Source organism: Primulina tabacum, chromosome 15 (assembly GCF_025594145.1).
Source record: "Primulina tabacum isolate GXHZ01 chromosome 15, ASM2559414v2, whole genome shotgun sequence".
Taxonomy (NCBI): Eukaryota; Viridiplantae; Streptophyta; class Magnoliopsida; order Lamiales; family Gesneriaceae; genus Primulina; species Primulina tabacum.
In genome coordinates, this window is record NC_134564.1 from 27,447,674 (window position 1) to 27,466,547 (window position 18,874).

Genomic DNA, 18,874 nt, shown 5'->3' on the forward strand with positions numbered 1-18,874 from the left:
TCAGTTGAAACTGATGGTTCCTAGACAGTTGGCTTGGTTTCTGCAGCAATTATTTGTTCAATTATGAACTGAACTTCTTCTGTACTCACTTCAGCTTCAGCAGCTGGCTCAGTTACTGGCTCAGAAACTTGTTCAAGAATACATTCCTCAAATGCTTACTCTTCTCTGAACTCATGATGGATATCTTCAGTAAATGACTGGAGTAATTCATCCACGTTGGCGAGGGATAACTCTTCATCTATATACGTGGTCAGTTGAGCTGCCTTATCAGAAACTTGTACAACTATTATTGCGGTGGAGGTGGGAGGTTGAGCTTCTTCAGAGGATGTTTGAGGAACTGTCTCTAGAGCCTCCTCAGCAGTTTGTTCCAAAACTTATTCAACTTTGACTGGTCCAGTTGAGGGCTGAGCAGCAACAGCTTGGTTAAACTCCTCAGCTAGTGTTGGACTGCTCGTTTCCACTGGAATATGAAGCTTCTATCCCATCTCCCAATTTTTTACTTTGAGCTGGAGAGTGATGAGATCAGAGACCAGTTGTTGAAAGACTGCCCTATCGGCATATGCAGTGGGTCCAGCTGGATCATAGTTCATCTTCAGCTCAACAGTGACTTCAATCAACCTCTTAATTCTCATAAGATCGAAGAAGTAGGCTCTTTTCTCAGTTGCTTGGGCAACCGTAATGGTATTAACTGCCTTCAGAACTGCTGACCCGAGCGAGATAAACTTCTGAAGAACTGATTTATTCTTTAGCTTCTTTGCAAGGGTGATAGTCCAAAACTGTAACCATTCATCGTAATAGTCCATCTTCAGCTCAGCAGTCATTTATTTCATCCATGATAAGATCTATCTAAGTCTGAATGGAGTTTATCGGCCTTGGTTCTTCTATCATATTGATCTTGCCCTTTGGATAAGTTAGGGCGTGTGGAAGATCCAATCTTGAACCAGTTGTGTCCACCACTTCTCTGATGAGCACACTTTCGGTCGTCCCTGTGGAAGAATGGTCGGGCAGACAACTGAAGTGAGAGGCGTTGGGATTCCAGTCAGTCTGAGAGTCATTCCAGATTCGGTTACTATCTTTTGAGGATGGTCTTCTTTCTTCTTGGATCTGAACTCTGCGACTGGTTGGACTGATTGAATGGGGACTGTTGAAATCGGTGCCTCAACCCCAGTTTGAAGTAGCCTAAGCTCAAGTAGGGCACCTGGAGCTGCTGTAAGCTTGGTCTTCTGAGACCTTGGCTTCTTAATTAGCGGTGGAGAAGGAGTCTTGTCCGAATCACTGGTATGGACGACCAGTTTCCTCTTGGGCTTTTGAGGATGAGCAGCTTTGGATTTGACAATCTTCTTCTGCTTGACAACTTCCTCCTCTTCTCCAACCTTCTTCGATTAAACGTTGTGAGCGCTGTAGATCTTGAATTTCGTAACTATCGAAGCTGATTCTAGAGACAGTCTAGAATCTTCTATCAGTTTGCTCAGCTATAGTGCAAACCCTTTCGATTGCTTGGTCGACTCACCATGTTCTTCCGTGTATTGTACAGAATAGATGACCGGTTCATCTTTATCTGTTTGTCGATAGCTGTCATCACCTGAAACTTCTCGAGTGTTAAGGCTACAAAAGTACCAGCTTTGGCCAAGATGCCCTTGCTAGCAATATCTTCCAGCAACTGATTTTCCGGGTTCAGTTCTCTCATAGCCTTAGACAATTTGTTCAGCTTTCCACTAGCTAATACCAGAGTCTGCATCTCTTCAGGCAGCTACTTCTGAAAAGCTTGAAAGGTCGTCAGTTGGCAGATTGAACAGATTCCGGAAGAATTCTTCATCAACAATCATAGAGTGATTGTTGACCTTCATTTGGATTTTCCCATCATCAGTTACAGAGCTGGACTCGTAGATTGAGAGAAGCTCTGGGGAGTAGATTTCCTAAGCAGTCAATTTCAGAAATTTTTCTTGACAGCACGCCCATGCTAAGAATGTAGCGCGGGTGCACTGTATGTTCTGCCTTGATTCATGTTTCTTCTTTCTGTAGAGTGGGTGTGCTGCAAAGGTATTTCTTGTTCTGCACTTCATTTTGGTGCGCCCTTCATTCTGACGTGAAATTTCTTTCACCCCATCATTCCAACTTTTCTCTTCCATTTCATGTGGTCTTTGTCACAAAATGCATGTGTTCCTCTGGTCCCTGAGAACAACACTAAAAAACTACCAAAACGTATTAATCTGCTCGAAAACAACAGTACAAGTATCAAATAAGACTCGAATATAAGTGTCAAAAATGCACTTATCATGAATTCAATAAACAAATAAAAACCTTCACCTACAAATTTAATGTTGAAGATATTTTTTCTTCACAAGAAGTATAGTACGATATATCATAGACATTATTAGCAGAAACCAATATTTCTTGTAAGTTCTAAACCAATAGAATATAAACTATAATTTTTATCATACATTGTAGAACCCGTAAATCAGTCTACGTATAAGCCATGCATAATTCTAGATTTTTAAATTTAATTGACTTCATTGCATGATTATTTTAAATGCATTTCTTTGAAGTTAATTATTTTATTATCTCAGTTCAGTAGTTTGATTTTTAGCATTTCAGTTATTTCAGTGAGGCCGGACCGGAGTTGAAGTTTTGAGATAGAATTTAAGATTTGAGAAAATATTTCCAGAAGTTAATTTAGCTAGCAAGTAAGTTCATTTAAGTTAGAAAGAGAGGTTTGAGGATTTAATTTAATTATTTGAGGTGATTAAAAAATGAGCTCATTTAAGTTACTTAATTAAGGGGTTAGCTCACCAAATTAATTAAAGGATTAGTAAAGTTTTTAAGGGTTATTAATTCACTAGATAATTATTTTTCCCTTCCTTTTATTTAGTGAATTTCGGCCACCCCCTTAGACTATTAAACAATTCATTTGCCTTGCCACCTTTGACCCTTTCTTGTATTTAATTAGGAAGATAATTCTTTGATCTTTCTAGCACCATTTATTGATCTAATTAGCATTATCCTATCCTAGTCTAGCATGTAAAAATCGGCCATCACCATTCTAGAAACACCCAACATAGACTTGATATCAAACAACCATTCAAAATTCAAATTTAGGAGACTTAGTCTTTATATCTTTCCTTATATCTTGCACCTATCCCCCTCACTCCCATAACCACTTATCTCCCCTCCCTCACCACCGAAATACCTCATCATTCAGATCCATTTTCAGTGTAGAAAAGTCGTGAGTTCATAGCCTAAGAGTAGAGAGAAAAATCGAGAGCAAGAATCAAGAGAAACGTTCCACTCCTCCGCGCCGTCTCGTCTTTTCTTTTCGTTTCTATTTCAAACGATAACAAGGCATGTCTAGATTCTTTCAAACCTCAATCAAGTCATATTATCATTTATTTTTCAGTACATGATCATGTTTATTCAAGCAAAAACCGAGATACATGTCAAAACATTTTGAAACAACACATGCAGAATTTTTGATATTCATTGGCAAGCTTCACGTTTTTCTTGGTTTGTGAGTTTCAGATGATTGGTTCGACTCCAGGCTCCAAGGCGACTTATATACATGTAATAGGATGCATTAGGACCACATTTGTCCATCGGTTTCAGCTCATGCTCGCTGGAAAGCAAGAAATGACAGCAACACCATTTGTGTCCCTTTTTGAGTTCGAAAATTCAGTTTGGTTGTCAAGGAGGAAGGATCTGATCTTGGCTGCCCCAAGGGCCTAAAGCCATGGTTAGATCACTTCCCTAGCATGTCTAAGACGTGACTAAGTCGCCCTTTTGGTGGCTTGGTCCATGGCTCCTCGGTTTTTAATCAAAACATCAAGAACAACCCCTATATCCCTTCGGCCCCTTCCATTTTTCAGCATATGGTTTCGTTTCTTTTGTTGCTTGGTATGGATCTTGGTTGGCCTATGGCCCTTAGCCACGGTTCATATCATGCTCCTAGATGTCTAGATCGGTCCATGGTCAATCAAATGGCCACTGGAACGACGCAAGACATCGATCTAGGCAAAACATTACACACGCATGCACGTTGGTTCTTGGTTGGAGTTTCGGTTGAGTTTTGGTGTGACGCGGATTGTGGCTGGCCTAGGGCCCTTATCCATGGTTCGAATCATTCCTTAGGATGTTGGTAAGGGTCTCTGGTGGGTGGTTCACGCCCCAATGGCCGATAGACTCAAAACCAACACAAGACGCACGGGTGCGCAGCTGCTGGGAATTTACAGCAAGTTGCTGTGTCGTTTAGAAGGCTCGTTTGAGTTCTTGGTTGGCTTTTAGCCCATGACCTTGGACTGGACAGTGCCTCATTGAGCTAGGAAGGTCATGTTTTTGACCGTTCGTCATTCGGATCATTTTTGAGGTCGTACGAGAATTTACGGTGCGATGTGGCAAATTGACTCTCGAAAGAGCGTTTCATGTTTTGGCCTCCATTTCACCTAGATTTCGACCCTAATCATTTTAGGTGCATCATTTCAGTATTTTAAGCGTATTTTAATCATGACTATATGTCGGTTCAGTGTCGGTTCAGGTTGGTTCGGAGTCATGATTGAATACGAAGTCGTTAGGCGTCATAGTCGCATCTTTTGAACGTAAATTGCATAGTTGGTCAAGTTTTAGCATTTGCATGTTTTTCATGGCACAGTTAAGTTGCAGCGAGCCTGGGGACGATCCAATCCAATCCAGTTGGTAAAATTACGGGACATTTTCATTATGTCAGTTAATTATTTTACGTGCATTAAATAGAAAATGATTATTTTTGAGATTTATGCGATATGGCTTGTGGTTCATTCACTATGTGGGAGTGTTATTTTATACGGTCGCCAGTGACCGATCAGTTCAGTATGGTACCACCCGGTCGCCAGTGACCGGCCAGCTCAGTTCAGTTTCAACCTCCCCGGAAGCCAGTTACCGATCAGTTCAGCTTAGTGCAGGGGCCATAGGCGTAAAACATAATCTCAACAGAAAATTTTACCAGTTATTTCAGTACAGGCTCCAAGGAGCAAACATTTTTACTGTGATTATCAGTTCAGTTATGCACGTATTATAATTGCTCAGTACAGATTATTTTCAGCATGCCTCATGACATGATATTTTATCCCATGCATATTTTACTTCAGATTTTACTCGTGACCTGCGATATATGCATGCTGAGTCTTTAGGCTCACTAGACTTGATTGTTGTAGGTACTGATGAGGCCAGGGCCGAGGGCGGGGACCAGTGAGCCAGCTTGGGTCGGCAGTAGTGGCACCCGAGGACCTCAGTGCAGCAGTTGTTATTTTATTCCGCAAACATTTTATCAGTCGTTGGATATTTTTAAATTGTGATTTTTGGTAAACTTTATTTTCTTCCGCTGCGATATTTTAAACATTGAACTCATCAGTCGATTTTATGAACGAGGCCATTTAAGTTCTTTTAAAAAGAAAATTTTTAATTTTCCGCAAATTTTCAAGCAAAAAGTTTTAGGGCACTTTACGTACATCTTTGTATTATTATCCAATTTTGTCCTGATTAAAAAGAGTCATTCACTTGGTTAGTTTCGAACGATGGAGGCCAAATTAGAGGATTTAACTTATTTTTAAATTTTATAAATAAAAAAAAAAAACTATAAGCATTGTTTCATAAAGTTTAATAAAAGTAGGAATAAAGTTCAAAACGATGGCATCTTTCCTACATCCAATAACAAAGATTTAAGCTTGGATTTTAATGGAATTACCCAACTTTTTTAATTGTGCATCGTCTATGTTGAAACACTTTAAGTAAAATGTTTGATAACTATCATTAAAAACTTCGTATAAGAAGCTCAACTCCGTGAATCAAAGCCCCTCCTTTCTGTTTTGCTTTGCATCCTTATAGAGTTAATTCGCATACATTTCCTCATTGGATATTTGAGAGTTGCATATCAAACCTAGAGCAATGCAGAGTTGTTTTCATGTACCAAGACGACGTTCTCACAAGATGTGAACCTTGAGGAGTCGCCAGGATCATTCGATGAACCTAAACGAATACTCATAGTCGTAGACGCGCTGAAGGAATTTCAGGTAGATTTGCTCGAGTGGGTTCTTAAAAATTTCACTATCAAGAACCGCCACACCATTACTATCCTCGGGATTATGCCTTGGCTTAACATGCCATGTGAGTTATCTCTAAATTTTCTCCATGTTCATATCACTAAATTGACCGAATGTTTGTCACATGATTCATAATGGTTCATGTGACATTCAATCAATATCACATATCAAATATGCAATTCAAAGATGGTATCATGTCGAATATAGCATAAAATATGTACTTGTTAACATCATGTCGATGAATTAGATGAAAATACTTGAATAAAATCTGGCATTTGGCTTTGCATTGTAGTGTCATCGAAAACTTGGTCTGACATGTGGAGCATGGATTTGGAGAATTTGCCCTACTTTCAAGAGAAGGGTCACTTCAAGAATGGCCCCAAATGTCAAAAGGTTCAAAGGTTGATCGACCTTTGCCAAAAATACGGGGTACTATTTTCACAACCCTCAACCATATCTGATATTGCTCAACTTAAAAGCTTATATTTCTCATTTTTAGGTAGAACCAGAAATCAGAAGTGAAATGGGGCATCCTTTGAGACTGCTGGTTGTGGAGCATATAAGCAGCCTTCATGCTACATTGGTAGTATTTGATAGGTATATAACAAAAAACTCAGTATAAACTCACCATAGAAATCACATATTTCAGGTCAACAAGATATTTTAAATAGGAAAACGGGTATTTGAAAGGCACGTGATTCATTATTATTGAAATACCTTTCAAATTAAAGGTGAGCAAGGTCAACCAAACACTTAAATTGCAAACTGCACCCCTCATTTCGCTCGTTCATTCTATCTCTTATTACTAAGTGAATATATAAATCGATGAATAATGTTCGTGACCTTCGAACATATAAAAACAGGCATCACGACAGGAAATACATAGAATACTATGCAGAGAAAGTACCTTGCAACATGGTTGTGGTAAATGACAATGGAGCTGTCAATCTGATCAAGAAACGAAAATCTGTAGATGATGATACGGAGAACAGTCCAGCTCCTGGAATCGAGTCCACTCCTTCCATTGCAACTTGCACCAAATCCATACTCTCAGAACAACTTAAAAAATGTCTCAAACCAATATCTCGGGGAAAAAATGACTAGGAATAAAGAATTCTGATGCCAATGAAGAAACTACATAATGTGTTGAATGCGACATAGAGGAACTAGATTGTAAGATAACGTCTTATGATGTACTTGTGTTTCTATTTCAAAATAAATCCGTGAATATCATATATGTACTTGTGTTTCTATTTCAAAATAAATCCTTCCAAATTTGCCACAACGCTATGCATATGCGATATTCACACATCAATGATCATTTTCTTCACCGTCCAGTTTAGGGAGAACACAATCAAATACTTCTTTTGGAATCTTCCAACCACCTAGTCAATCTATTCTGACAAAAAAACCATTTTAACTCCAAAATAAATACAAAAACAAAAATAAAAATTGCCATTGGTTCCAAACAACGAACTAATCATCAATCATACATGAAGCATAACACGGATTTATATTCTTTAAAAAAACACAATTTATATTCCTCAGGAAAATGACAAGATTGCCAGTGGAGCACATTTAAAGAAAGCGAGTGAACCTTCAAAGGCCTTATACCAGGAACATTTCAATAATTATTTTTCCAAGTTAAAATGCAATTCTTTAAAAAAACAAATGACAAGACGGGCAGTAGCTACGATCTTTCTTTCCTAATTCGGCCAAAAAGGCTAATATCCCAATTCTACTGCAAAGTCGATAAAATCTCATCTGTGCATCTGGGTCTGACTAATTTCCAGTTCACCTGAAACCCCCCGCAAGCAAAGGACGTATCGGTCTCATGTCATCTCTTCTTGGAGATGATCGCGATCTACTCTTCTTCCTATTTGCAGAACCTTCACTTTTCGACCCCTTCAAAGCAGCCAGCAGTTGCTGGCCTCTTGCACCAGGAATGGTTTTCTTTATGAGTGAACAAGCCTGCTTTGTTTCCACATCATCCAGATCTTTATCCAGTTGTCTCTTGCAAGAGATCCGATCCACAGATTGCACATGGTTACGTTGAACGGAGAAAACCACATCTAAAACAAAAGTTAGTTATAAGCATCGGTCAATTATTTGTAAAGTCATTGAAAAGGTACTTTTAAGGAAACAGGTTTCCCTCAAATTACCAGGTGGGTCTTTCCTAAATAACTCTGGACTTGGAGATCTAGAAGGTGTTTGAGGAGTAAAAACATGATTGATTCCACGGACACCATCTCCCTGCTTCCGGTTAATTATGTCAGGTGAACGTGAAGAGGCTCGTATGTGGGGATCACGTAAAGGCCGATCAAAACAATCACTTGCAGGAATATTGCATGCTGGTCCATTCTCTTTACTTTCATTGTCTTCAACTTCACTGCATTTTGAAACAGTTGCATCACTTGCTTCGATTGAATCATAATAGCAAGTTTTGTGGAGAGTGGGAGATGCTGTAGCTACATCTACTTTATCTAACACTGATGTTGGTGATGTGCTCGATATATTGGACACTATGAACTTCTGAGTTTCCATGAAACTTGAAAACCAAGGGATTCCCTCTTTAGCATAAAAGAGAATGTAAGCCTCCTGTGACATTACTAAATCTTCATGGACTTCAACAACCTATATGTTGGCAATCAAACATCAAGGTTTCCCCAACATCAGATATAGAGGACATCAATATTATATATTGCAGTAAGATCATGTCCAATTACTCACCCGGGAATCATCAAACTTATACCACATGTCAGGTGATAAACGAATGAAGCAGTAATAGTGGCCTGAAGTAGATGTCAGTCCAATATGTACCACAATAGCATAAAGTGTGTATTTAAGATCCACCTGCAGGACACATACACACAAATAGAAAGATAGGGACTTCAGATTCCGGTTATAACACACTAAAGCAATAGTTGATTTCTTATGCTGCATTCTTGACAATTATATGTATATGAGCAATCAGATGAGAGATTTTCAATTAACCATAGCCTTCAGATTTCAAAATTCATTTTACGAGTTTCGATAAAATAAATGTGAGTCCTATATTATTTCATCATTCAAAAGAATAGACATAACGGGAGCTTACATCAGATATCTTTCCACTACAAGTGAAAGGCCGCAGATCCATTTCCAATGGAAATTTTACATGTTTATCAATTTTCTCAACAAAATGGCCATCATTTTTGAATCTCTTCAAATGAAAGGCAGCGACGGAAGGGGTCTGATCAAACATAAGTTGCTTCTCAATGGATACTTGCTCTTTACAACTTTCACACGTGAACTTGTTCTCTGAGTCTTCAATTTTTTCAATCTTCGTGAAAGATTGAAGAGCCATTAAGAGGTTGTCCGCTTCTTCGATCTCCAAACTCAGGTTAACCAAAGACTCATAAGTGTCAGAACAGTAATAGCACTTACAACACTTCAGCTGCAAGTAGCAAGCATATGGTGAGATATTTAACTCATAATCACACACATATAAGTGCATAAAGCAGTAAACTGTGGAGTTAATAACAAAACATGGAAAACGCAAAACACAAAAGGATAGGGATAGAGTATATACTTTGCTTACTAGACTACCACCAAACACCTGTCTAACAAAGTTGTCACTTTTTGTATTTGTGCATTCTTTTAGCTTTGAATCATGACAGCTTTCAAGTCTTTCTAGGAAGCACTGAAGAAATTCATGAGCATCTTCATGTTGGTATCTCTGGAAACTTGACGAAAAATCTAGCAGTTTTATGAGGTCAAAGAATCTCAGAGTACGGGCTTCATGAAACGCATGTGAATAGATTATGGCTACCATAAATAATTTCTTTTAATAAAATCAGAAGTAACAGTTTCATATTGTATGCACCAACAAAGCTGGTGGTTTGACCAATCATAATTTTTACCCAGTAGGTAAATGACAGTAAAAATTAACAATAGACAGAATGACAAGTGACAACTTAGAAAAAGAAAACAAAATCAACAGGCACTGAAATAAAATAATCAAAATATCAGTATAAGTAGAATAAAATATGCTTCTAAATGGGCTAGTTTTGCAAATTTAGTTCAAATGAAAAAAGGATACAGCTCAAGTTGTTGACAATCTTCCGAGGTGCAACAATTCCATAGCTAGAAGTAAATGATAGTTCAACCAGTTCACGCAGAGCGCAAAGGACACAGAAACATTCCTCGATACCTGCATTAATAGTTGCAAAGCTGTTTACAAACAATTGCAAGATCAACAACAAAATATCACCAAACCACCAAACTGGAACAAATTTACAATGAACAGGCAACAAAAATATAAATAGAACTATAAAATCATTGTTTTTCTTACACTGAAAACCCGCTGCATGATCATCCAATAGCAAACTATGAAGAAGAGGCACAGTGTGCATAAAGCATTGCAACACAGAATTTAGGAAGCACGTGTTACCCAAATTTAAAAGCCCTGCTCCCTGCAAATATTTCACAATATTTTTAATTGAATAAAGACATTCAAAACTTGGTGAAAATAAAAACATAAACAATAAACAAACCCAAAAACACTGAACATCTGGACAGATACATATATCATCATCAACCAAAATGTCAGGCAAAACCATTATAATAATAACAAAAAAAATCGTTAACCAATTACTAAAGTCGGTGAGATCGTTAAATTTCCCAAACCTACATGGTGACTTCCGAGTCATGGAGTTGGTTTTGGGCAGTCAAGGTGATAAATTTGAGTAACCCGAGTGTATAGGAGTGCAAAACAAAATCAAAATCACATTACGACCAGGACAGAAATCACAACTAGTAGAAGTCAATAAACCAGACTCAACCTTTTCAATGTCAGCAGGTTTGTTACTCTCGGGCCGCGAAGCCAAAATTGAAGTCATCCCTTCAACATCCATACCTCTTCGCGACGGCCGGTCAGTCATATCTTCACGAGAATTCCGATAATCAAAAGACAACAATGTGTCAGATTCCACATGACTCCCGCTGATATCGGGATATCCCGACCACCGCTCGCCTAAGCGAGAACGATTCAGTATCTCGCAATCGTCTTCATCAAATTCACCTTCCAGCACATGAGCGGCATCGAAAAATTCAGTGACGCCGGCAGCTAACTCGTCACTCCTCGGCGGGCAAAGGCCGGAATCCGGAAATTCCTCAACGTTTGGGTGCGAATCCATATCCTGATCTAGGGTCTTGCCAGCCTAATTATTCGGAGAATAAATTTGCGAGGGATTTGAAATTAGGGTTCCAGGATTTGGGGGGAATTAGAAAGAGTTTGAAATTGTTCTCTTTTTCAGTTTTCCCAAGAAATTTAGGATTGGAGGGAACTACGTAAAGCATATATAAATATAAACTAAAAGGCTCAAAAAGCGAGGGAAATTGAATTATACACACAGGATAATTTTTTTTAATTAATTTTTAAAGTGGAGAATTAATAAAATAGAAATATTAAGATGTCATTGTTATTTTTAATTTTATTTTTTTCTTTGATTGTCATAAATTACCAGGAAGAAAAAATTTGTAATTGAATTTTATTTTAACTAATGTAAATGAAGAATTATTATTAAAAAATAACTGATTTATTATTAAAATAAATATTTGAAATAATCGAAATATATTAATTTAACATATAATTATATTGCAAAATATTAAATTTTATGGGTTGCTCGTGTGAATTATTGTACAAAATAGTTTGGAATCGAGTTCAGCATGAAAAAACTAATTTGAACATTGTTTGCTCTGAATTTTTGCAAATATATCACGTATGCAATGTACGAATTTTGAATGTAAAAAACGAAAATCTAGCTTCTAAACTATGTTAATTTGGATCTCGATTTGAACGTTGGTTATGTTCTTTTCGATTTGATGCAACTAACAATGACAAATTTGCTGGAAAAGGGGGATTATCCGAATGGAAACAACACAAGTTAATCCACAAATAACTAAATTAAACATATTTATAAACTGTAAATATGAAATAATTATTTCTAGAAAGAAAAGATGATTCTAAAAATTAAAACGTGAAGAATAGTATTTTTATGTATAAAATAATATAATTTTATCATAGTTTTTTTAAAATATTTATTATTATATTATATATTAAATAATTTGTAATATTTGGTTAGTTAATTACAAAAACTGTCACTTCACGTAATTTGAAGTACAAGAACATATATTATACATTATTAAATTTAGTTTCGGATGTCATATTCTTTTTAAAATTGTTGTAATATATTTTTAAGACTCTCTAATTTTTTGATTACCTTAATATTTTACTTATGTAAACACTTTATGAAATTATCTTTTCATTCCAAAATATATTTACATGATTTAGTAGATTTCAATTAATATAATTATATAAACTTAATGATACCAAAAATATGTATTTTGTGTTCGGTTTGGTGAGACATATACTTCTTACTGATTTGTTGTGAACCGAGCTGAACTTCTATGCAGATTGGGGCTGAACAGAAGAGTGATATGATCTGCAAGACGACCAAATGTTAGAGGACATAAGATAAAATAGTTATAGCAATTAATAAATGTGTAAAATCATCAGGAATTCCTAGTATTTATATAGTTGTGAAGAGTTAGATACCTTGTAAAAGAAAGGTTCCTAGCGAAACAAATATGTGAACACTAGACTTGTGGTGAGATTTTTCTGATTTGGTCCTGTATTTAACAGATTATAAATTTTAAATGTATCATGTCGTTGGAGTTTTTTTATAGGAATTCAACCAGGTATTTTGCATTAGTAAGACTCATGGACGGTCGCATATGAGGGTTGTTGTGGGTTGTAGCCCAGCCATTTTATTTATTTTTTATTACCCAAGTATAAAACCCAGCCCAACCCATCTCAGCTCAGCTCAGCTATTTTCTATGATAAACCAAGAACAAGATATCAAACTTGCAAACAGAGAAGATATATTGTGGGTTTAAGAGTTTTAGAGTGAAACAAATGGTTGTTTTAGGCGCAAGCAGCCCTCTCTCATCTTTATCAATGGAAATACCATAACAATGCTAATTAATCCTTTTTATAGATAATAATTATATAAAGTCAATTGTCATGGGTCATTACAAATAGAAGTCAGCTTTAGTTCTTTTGTTTTCTTTTTGTGTATATAATGTTGCATAATATATTTCTTTAGTGAAAAAAATCTATTTAAATTATCCTATTATTTAATTTGTTTCCATAAGTTCTGATTAATTTATTTCATAGTTTTGCATGTGTGTTATTTTTGGCCCAATACTTATTGTAAATGGTTGATCAATCCTAAACGACTTATTTCTTACAAGTTGTCAGCCTCAATCAATGATCAAACACCACTACATAATTGTAGAATGATTTTTATTTTAATTTTTTTAAAAAAAATTGTGGAAATGGTAATAATATGTAGTCTTGAACCTAGACATCATCTTTATAACGGGACGCAGATGTCGCCAGGTCAAAAGTTTATGTCAGTTTTTTAAAATTTTATACCACACTTGTGTACATATAAGTAATTTCAACCTATGAATATATTGAATTTTGACTTTTCATTTTAAAAAAAAATCATTTTTGTGTTTCATATCCCCAAATTTTGCTTATGTTTATTCTCAATTTGATTCAAATTTCAGAAGTTGATTTTATGTTCATTCTGATTCTTCAAAAGTGATTATGATATTTTTGTAAATGAAGGAAAATGTTTTTAGTCACTTAATATGACTGTGTATTCACCACCATAGTTATTCGATAGAGATAGGCATGGGTGATCATGCTCTAAACTCGGTTTCTCAGGTTTTTCCATCATGTGTGACCTATTTCTCGAGTAGAAAACAGCTTAGACTGTGTACAATTTTGGGTTTGGGCTCTGAATTTAAATTTATCAATAATGGGCCCTTTATTTCTATAAATGGGTTAGGGTAATAATTACTTCGGGTTGGACCCGGGTTGGGTAGGTTATATGAGAGTATCAATAGTGCCTTCTTTTTTTGGTCTAAAAGAAGTATGAAATTTAGATCAAATATTCAGACCTAGACACGGCCAACTGGATAACAATCTATTAATCCTAAACTTGTGTTTCTTCCAAATTTGTGTTAATTCAGGCTAGATCCGAGCCGCACAAATGGATGGTCAAGATTTTGATCCGTGCACCTTGCATTTCTCCTAGATCTATGTTTGTCTGGATTGTATATGAGCCGCTAAAATCAACAATCATGATTTTGATCATTATGCTTCTTTTCTAGACCATTGATCTTGGTATGAATGGTTGAGATATCGCGCCCGTTAGCCTTCACGAGGCATCCATTCGGCTTACTGCCAAAATCTAGGTCGTCATATTAATTTGATTGTACGGTTGCAATCATCCGAACTTTCTTACAAATAGGGGGTACTCCCTTGTCATTTTCACTTTATTTATTTCCGATCCATTAGTTTGTCGAACTAATTATTAAATCCAAACCATAATTTCCCGAGTTTCAAACTTCTATTTTCATTTCATCTTTCTTAGTAACTTCATTTCTATTTCCAACATGTGATGTCCTGATCCCTGGATAATTAGTTAGGTATCCAAGGAGGTACATGTGGAGGCAGCCGAGGAGGTAGGTGCTGCCTCCCACTCTGAGCATTATTCGGGTTCGGAGCAAGAATCCGATCATGCTCGGAGGCTTAAGAGAGTCAAGGTCAAGGAAGCTCGGCTGAGGGCAACAAGGCTTCCTTTATATGAGGTCGAGGGGTCCCACCTTGATCATGCTCAAGGGATGAGATTAGAGATAGCTCACGGGATGCTATGGATTTCGACATACACATTCTCGGCATAGATGACTGAGATAACAACACTAACGAGGGTTTTCACACCTTTTATACATACCGAATTGATATAGGTCATAGGCTCTCAATTCTCCATCTAATACAAAAGATGTGCGAACATTATCGTGTTTCTCCGAGCCAATTGGTTCCTAACTTCTACATTATGCTTCTCTCATTGGGAGTTTTGTTTACATATTTTAAGATTCTCATTAGTGTATAATTACTTTTAAAATTGGTAAGCATTAAGATTGGGCCTCACGTCGGTTCTACATAAACTCCCAAACCAAATATAATTTACTTAAAAGGAACCCCACTTCTCAAAATGGGAGCCCAATAGGTTCTTTTATGTCTGATCTCCATAACCTTGGATCTGTAAGATGGTCTGGGTCTAGGCGGTCAAAGCTCGGCTAGTTCCAGAGCTTGCCACATTATCGCCCTTAAAAATTTCATAGCTACCATGTCAGCCAAGTGTTTCCGCATATTGAGCCTTCATCAAGATGATGTACTTTTCCAATTCGGCTTCTTTTATAAGGGGTCCAGATAGAGAGGAACATAGGTAGAGCTCTAGTCATTTATCTTGTTTTTACTTGCATTTATTATTCCCCATTTTATTTACCGAGCGTAAATGACTTATTTTCCATGCAGCTGACAAGATCATGAGGGCAGAGATCCTGAAAGCTCTCAAGAGGAAGAAACCGAGTAGGCTGAGGCTTCCGAGCAACTGTACAACGATTCTTCGGATGATCTGATCCAGAAGAAGAAGGCTCATGTAGAGCTCCCCCCCCCCCCCCCCCACCCCCACCGCCCACCCCAAAAAAAGTGTTTCCTCGAGATTCAAGGTTTCTTCGCTTGGGAAGAAAGAATCTCGGTTTGCTTAGAAGAGCTCGATTTTGTCTAGGTGTTAGACTCTCCATCGAGGTCCCCATCTTGGAAAGAGAAGCCCATTTACGGCAACAGGTTCTCTCTTCTCCAAAACCCCTTGGGCCAAATGGTCCTGAGCTTGTTGTAAATTCGATCTCCAACGTCGACCTGTGGCTGATACTTTGGGCTTCCAATCTAGAAGTTGTCGAACATATGTCCCTTAGCTTCATCTGGCTAAGTACAATTACTCTCTCTCTTTGTTTTTGGAACAAATTTATTCACTTGGGTATTTCTATTTCGTGTAGTTTAAGCTCTTTTTCGAGGAGCATTATATCAGTATAGGAGCAGCTTCCCAATCCCATCAAAGAGACATGGATGACGTGTGGGCACGACACATGGAGCTTATACAACAACTTCGAGCCACAGACGCTTGGGCCTCTGTAGAGAAGGCCTCCTTATACTCTGAGCTGGAGGAGGCTCTGGAACAAAACTCCTTGTTGGAGTGTTAGAAGGCTCGGTTGACCAAGGAGGCCCTCAACTTGGAGCCTTAATTGCTGAGCCATTGTCAAGAGGTCAAGGCTCTTTGGGCAAGCAAAAAGGAATAATTTTTAAAGTCCAAAGAATTTGAGGCGCTCTGCTCGAGCAAGGCATTGTAATACTTTGAGCAGGACTTTCAAGGCTGCTTGGCCAAATTCTGAGCCAATGGGTATCCTGGTCTGAGCATCATGCCTTATTCTTGAACCTCGAGAAGGACCTTGAGGATATGCCAGAGGAAGAGGAGGTTTTTGAGCATGATGAGAGGCTCGATCGTACTGAAAAATAGCCTTATTGTTTTCTTTTTCCTCTATTTTTCTTTTTTTCCCTTATAATGATTTTTTTCTCTAAGTGTACTAATCATAATATGAGCAGGACATTAATAGTTTTTTCAGTGTATTAAGCTAGGCAATGTTAACCGAGCTGGTCGGATTTTCATAATTTGCCCAGATATGTGTGGATTTGTACTCTTTCCAATATTTGTTGGCTTTTTAATATCGATCTAGTCGGGCTTTTGTCATTTTTTCCAAGCTCCGTTGGACTTTGATTACCCAGCTGGTCGGATTTTTGTAATTTTCCATGTTTCGTTGGACTTTGATTACCTAGCTGGTTGGACTTTTGTAATTTTTCAAGTTTTGTAGGACTTTGAGTGCTGAACTAAGCTGGATTTCATAATTGTTAAAGCTTCGTTGGACTTTTTGTGCTGAGTTGGTCGGGATTTTGTAATTTGCCAAGTTTTGTTGGACTTTTATTGTCATCTGTTTGGGCTTTTGTAATTTTCCAAGATTCATTGGACTTTGAGTACCAAGCTGGTCAGGCTTAAATAATTTTCCAAGTTTCACTGGATTTTGTGTGCCGACTTGGTCGGACTTATGTAATTTTCCAATTTCGTTGGACTTAGGTCAAACCGGTTGCTGAATGACAAAACTGATTGCACGAAAACAGCAATCAATTAGGTATGAGCAGTTGCGATATTTTAGTCATATCTCTCCACTCGTTTATTGAAATAAAGCGATTTAGTATGCATTGGAAAGATAAGACAATGATCCACAAATCATATTCAAAAGTTAAAATCTAAATCGAAGCTTAAAATGTTGATAAACGATGATAAAGCTACTAGTTTTGCACAAACTGAATCAGCCTTCCAGATTGAGCTACTGACCAGTTCAGTTTCAACCGCTGATTATTTTTCAACAGCTGACCAATTTCAACCGCGGAACAGTTCAATCGCTAACCAGTTTCAACCGCTGAATGACCAGTTTAAGATCGAGAAAATGTCTAGCAAGATGAATTTGGCCGTTGCAATTTCAGAAATAGTATCGAAACTTTCCAAACGGTCATATTATTGTGTCTAACATATATATCATTGTTTGAAGCCTATAAATACATCATCTTGAAGATCAAACAAGAGCCTTTTGAAAGGGATTCAAAACATGGGCTTTCTAGCATGAAGAAATTTGTTATTTGAGAGCACAAGCTCTTGTGTGAGGGTACATTTGAGATGTATACTTTAAATGATAAATTCTTCACACACAATCACTCATACATATACAAGAGAGTTGAATTCAAAGTTTAGTTGAGTGAGTCTTCACACAAAGACATTAAATATTGTGTTTGTAGTCTTGGCATAAGAGACGTTAAACATTATGCGGATTGTGAGGTTGCGACCTACAATCTAGAGTATGCTAGGAGTTTCAATTAGGCAAGAGGTAAGTCCTAAGTTGAAATGATTTTGTACAAGGTGTTGTATAAATCAAAGTCTTCTAGTGGATCTTTCACAAGAGGAAGAAGGGGTGACGTAGGAGTTGTTAATCTCCGAACATCCATAAACAAATTCGTGTCTATTTATTTGTTACATTTACATATCATTTTCATTGTTTTTAAAGATGCATTGTTGAAGCATTTCATGTGTTCTTCAAATACCAAAATATTGCATACCAAGTGTTTGATAAAATGCTTCAACCAAATTTTTTTACTTATTCAACTTGCATATATCTTAAATGCTTTACAAAAATATTTAATCAGTTTCTACGAATGATTATTTTGAGTGTTTTCCACTTGGTTTGAAAACAAAACTCGATTTAATTCATCGATATTCAATATTTCAAGAACCGAGCTATTGTAGGTCAACGATGATCCCCCTAATCGATCCTAACAAGAGTAAATCTGAGTAGAATAAGAATGCAACTAAAATTAAAAGAAATAGTTAGACCATCTGATGTGCGAGCACCTAGGAGTAGTATTTTCTAAGATGACAAGCGTTTCATGGTCGCTCAGTCTTCTTTCCTTCATCATCCTCCAAAAAATATGCTGTTGTGCTAGCTTTTTCTATTATTTTAAATGGTCATTCGTATTTCGAGCCCAACTTTCCTCTTTCTCTTTCCCCTTGCCATTGAATTTTCTTCATCACTAAATCTTCTAACTCAAAAGATAGAGGTCGTAAATTTTTATTATAAATCAATATATTCTCCAGCGATAAGCAACGTGTCGTACAAATTCTCTGTGTCTTTTTTTTTTTCTAACAAATTCAAATTAATGACCCATAGATTGTCATTTTCCGAGCCATAATGCATTATGTAGACACCGTCTTGGAACGATTTATACGGGTACTATAGTCTTAGATCCA

At 37.0% G+C, this 18,874-nt stretch overlaps 1 protein-coding gene across 1 annotated transcript; it reads right to left on the reverse strand.

Moving 5' to 3' along the window:
* Positions 1 to 7,575: 7,575 nt before the first annotated feature.
* On the reverse strand, positions 7,576 to 11,381 carry LOC142527683 (ubiquitin carboxyl-terminal hydrolase 20-like). Its single transcript, XM_075632570.1, has 8 exons — positions 10,889 to 11,381; positions 10,399 to 10,519; positions 10,147 to 10,257; positions 9,637 to 9,803; positions 9,163 to 9,501; positions 8,796 to 8,918; positions 8,228 to 8,699; positions 7,576 to 8,137 (listed from the first exon to the last, which is right to left on the reverse strand). Exons 1-8 carry the CDS (start codon positions 11,240 to 11,242, stop codon positions 7,860 to 7,862), a joined length of 1,965 nt encoding a protein of 654 aa, XP_075488685.1. The 5' UTR covers positions 11,243 to 11,381; the 3' UTR covers positions 7,576 to 7,859.
* Positions 11,382 to 18,874: the final 7,493 nt, after the last annotated feature.

What these genes read in the sequence shown, in the direction of transcription:
- LOC142527683 (XM_075632570.1), bottom strand. Translation starts at nt 11,242, where the DNA reads ATGGATTCGCACCCAAACGTTGAGGAATTTCCGGATTCCGGCCTTTGC. An exon ending in GATTGTCAACAACTTGAGCT is followed by an intron (nt 9,804 to 10,146) that starts GTATCCTTTTTT and finishes TAAAACTGCTAG; the next exon opens with ATTTTTCGTCAAGTTTCCAG. An exon ending in ATTTAGGAAAGACCCACCTG is followed by an intron (nt 8,138 to 8,227) that starts GTAATTTGAGGG and finishes CTTTTGTTTTAG; the next exon opens with ATGTGGTTTTCTCCGTTCAA.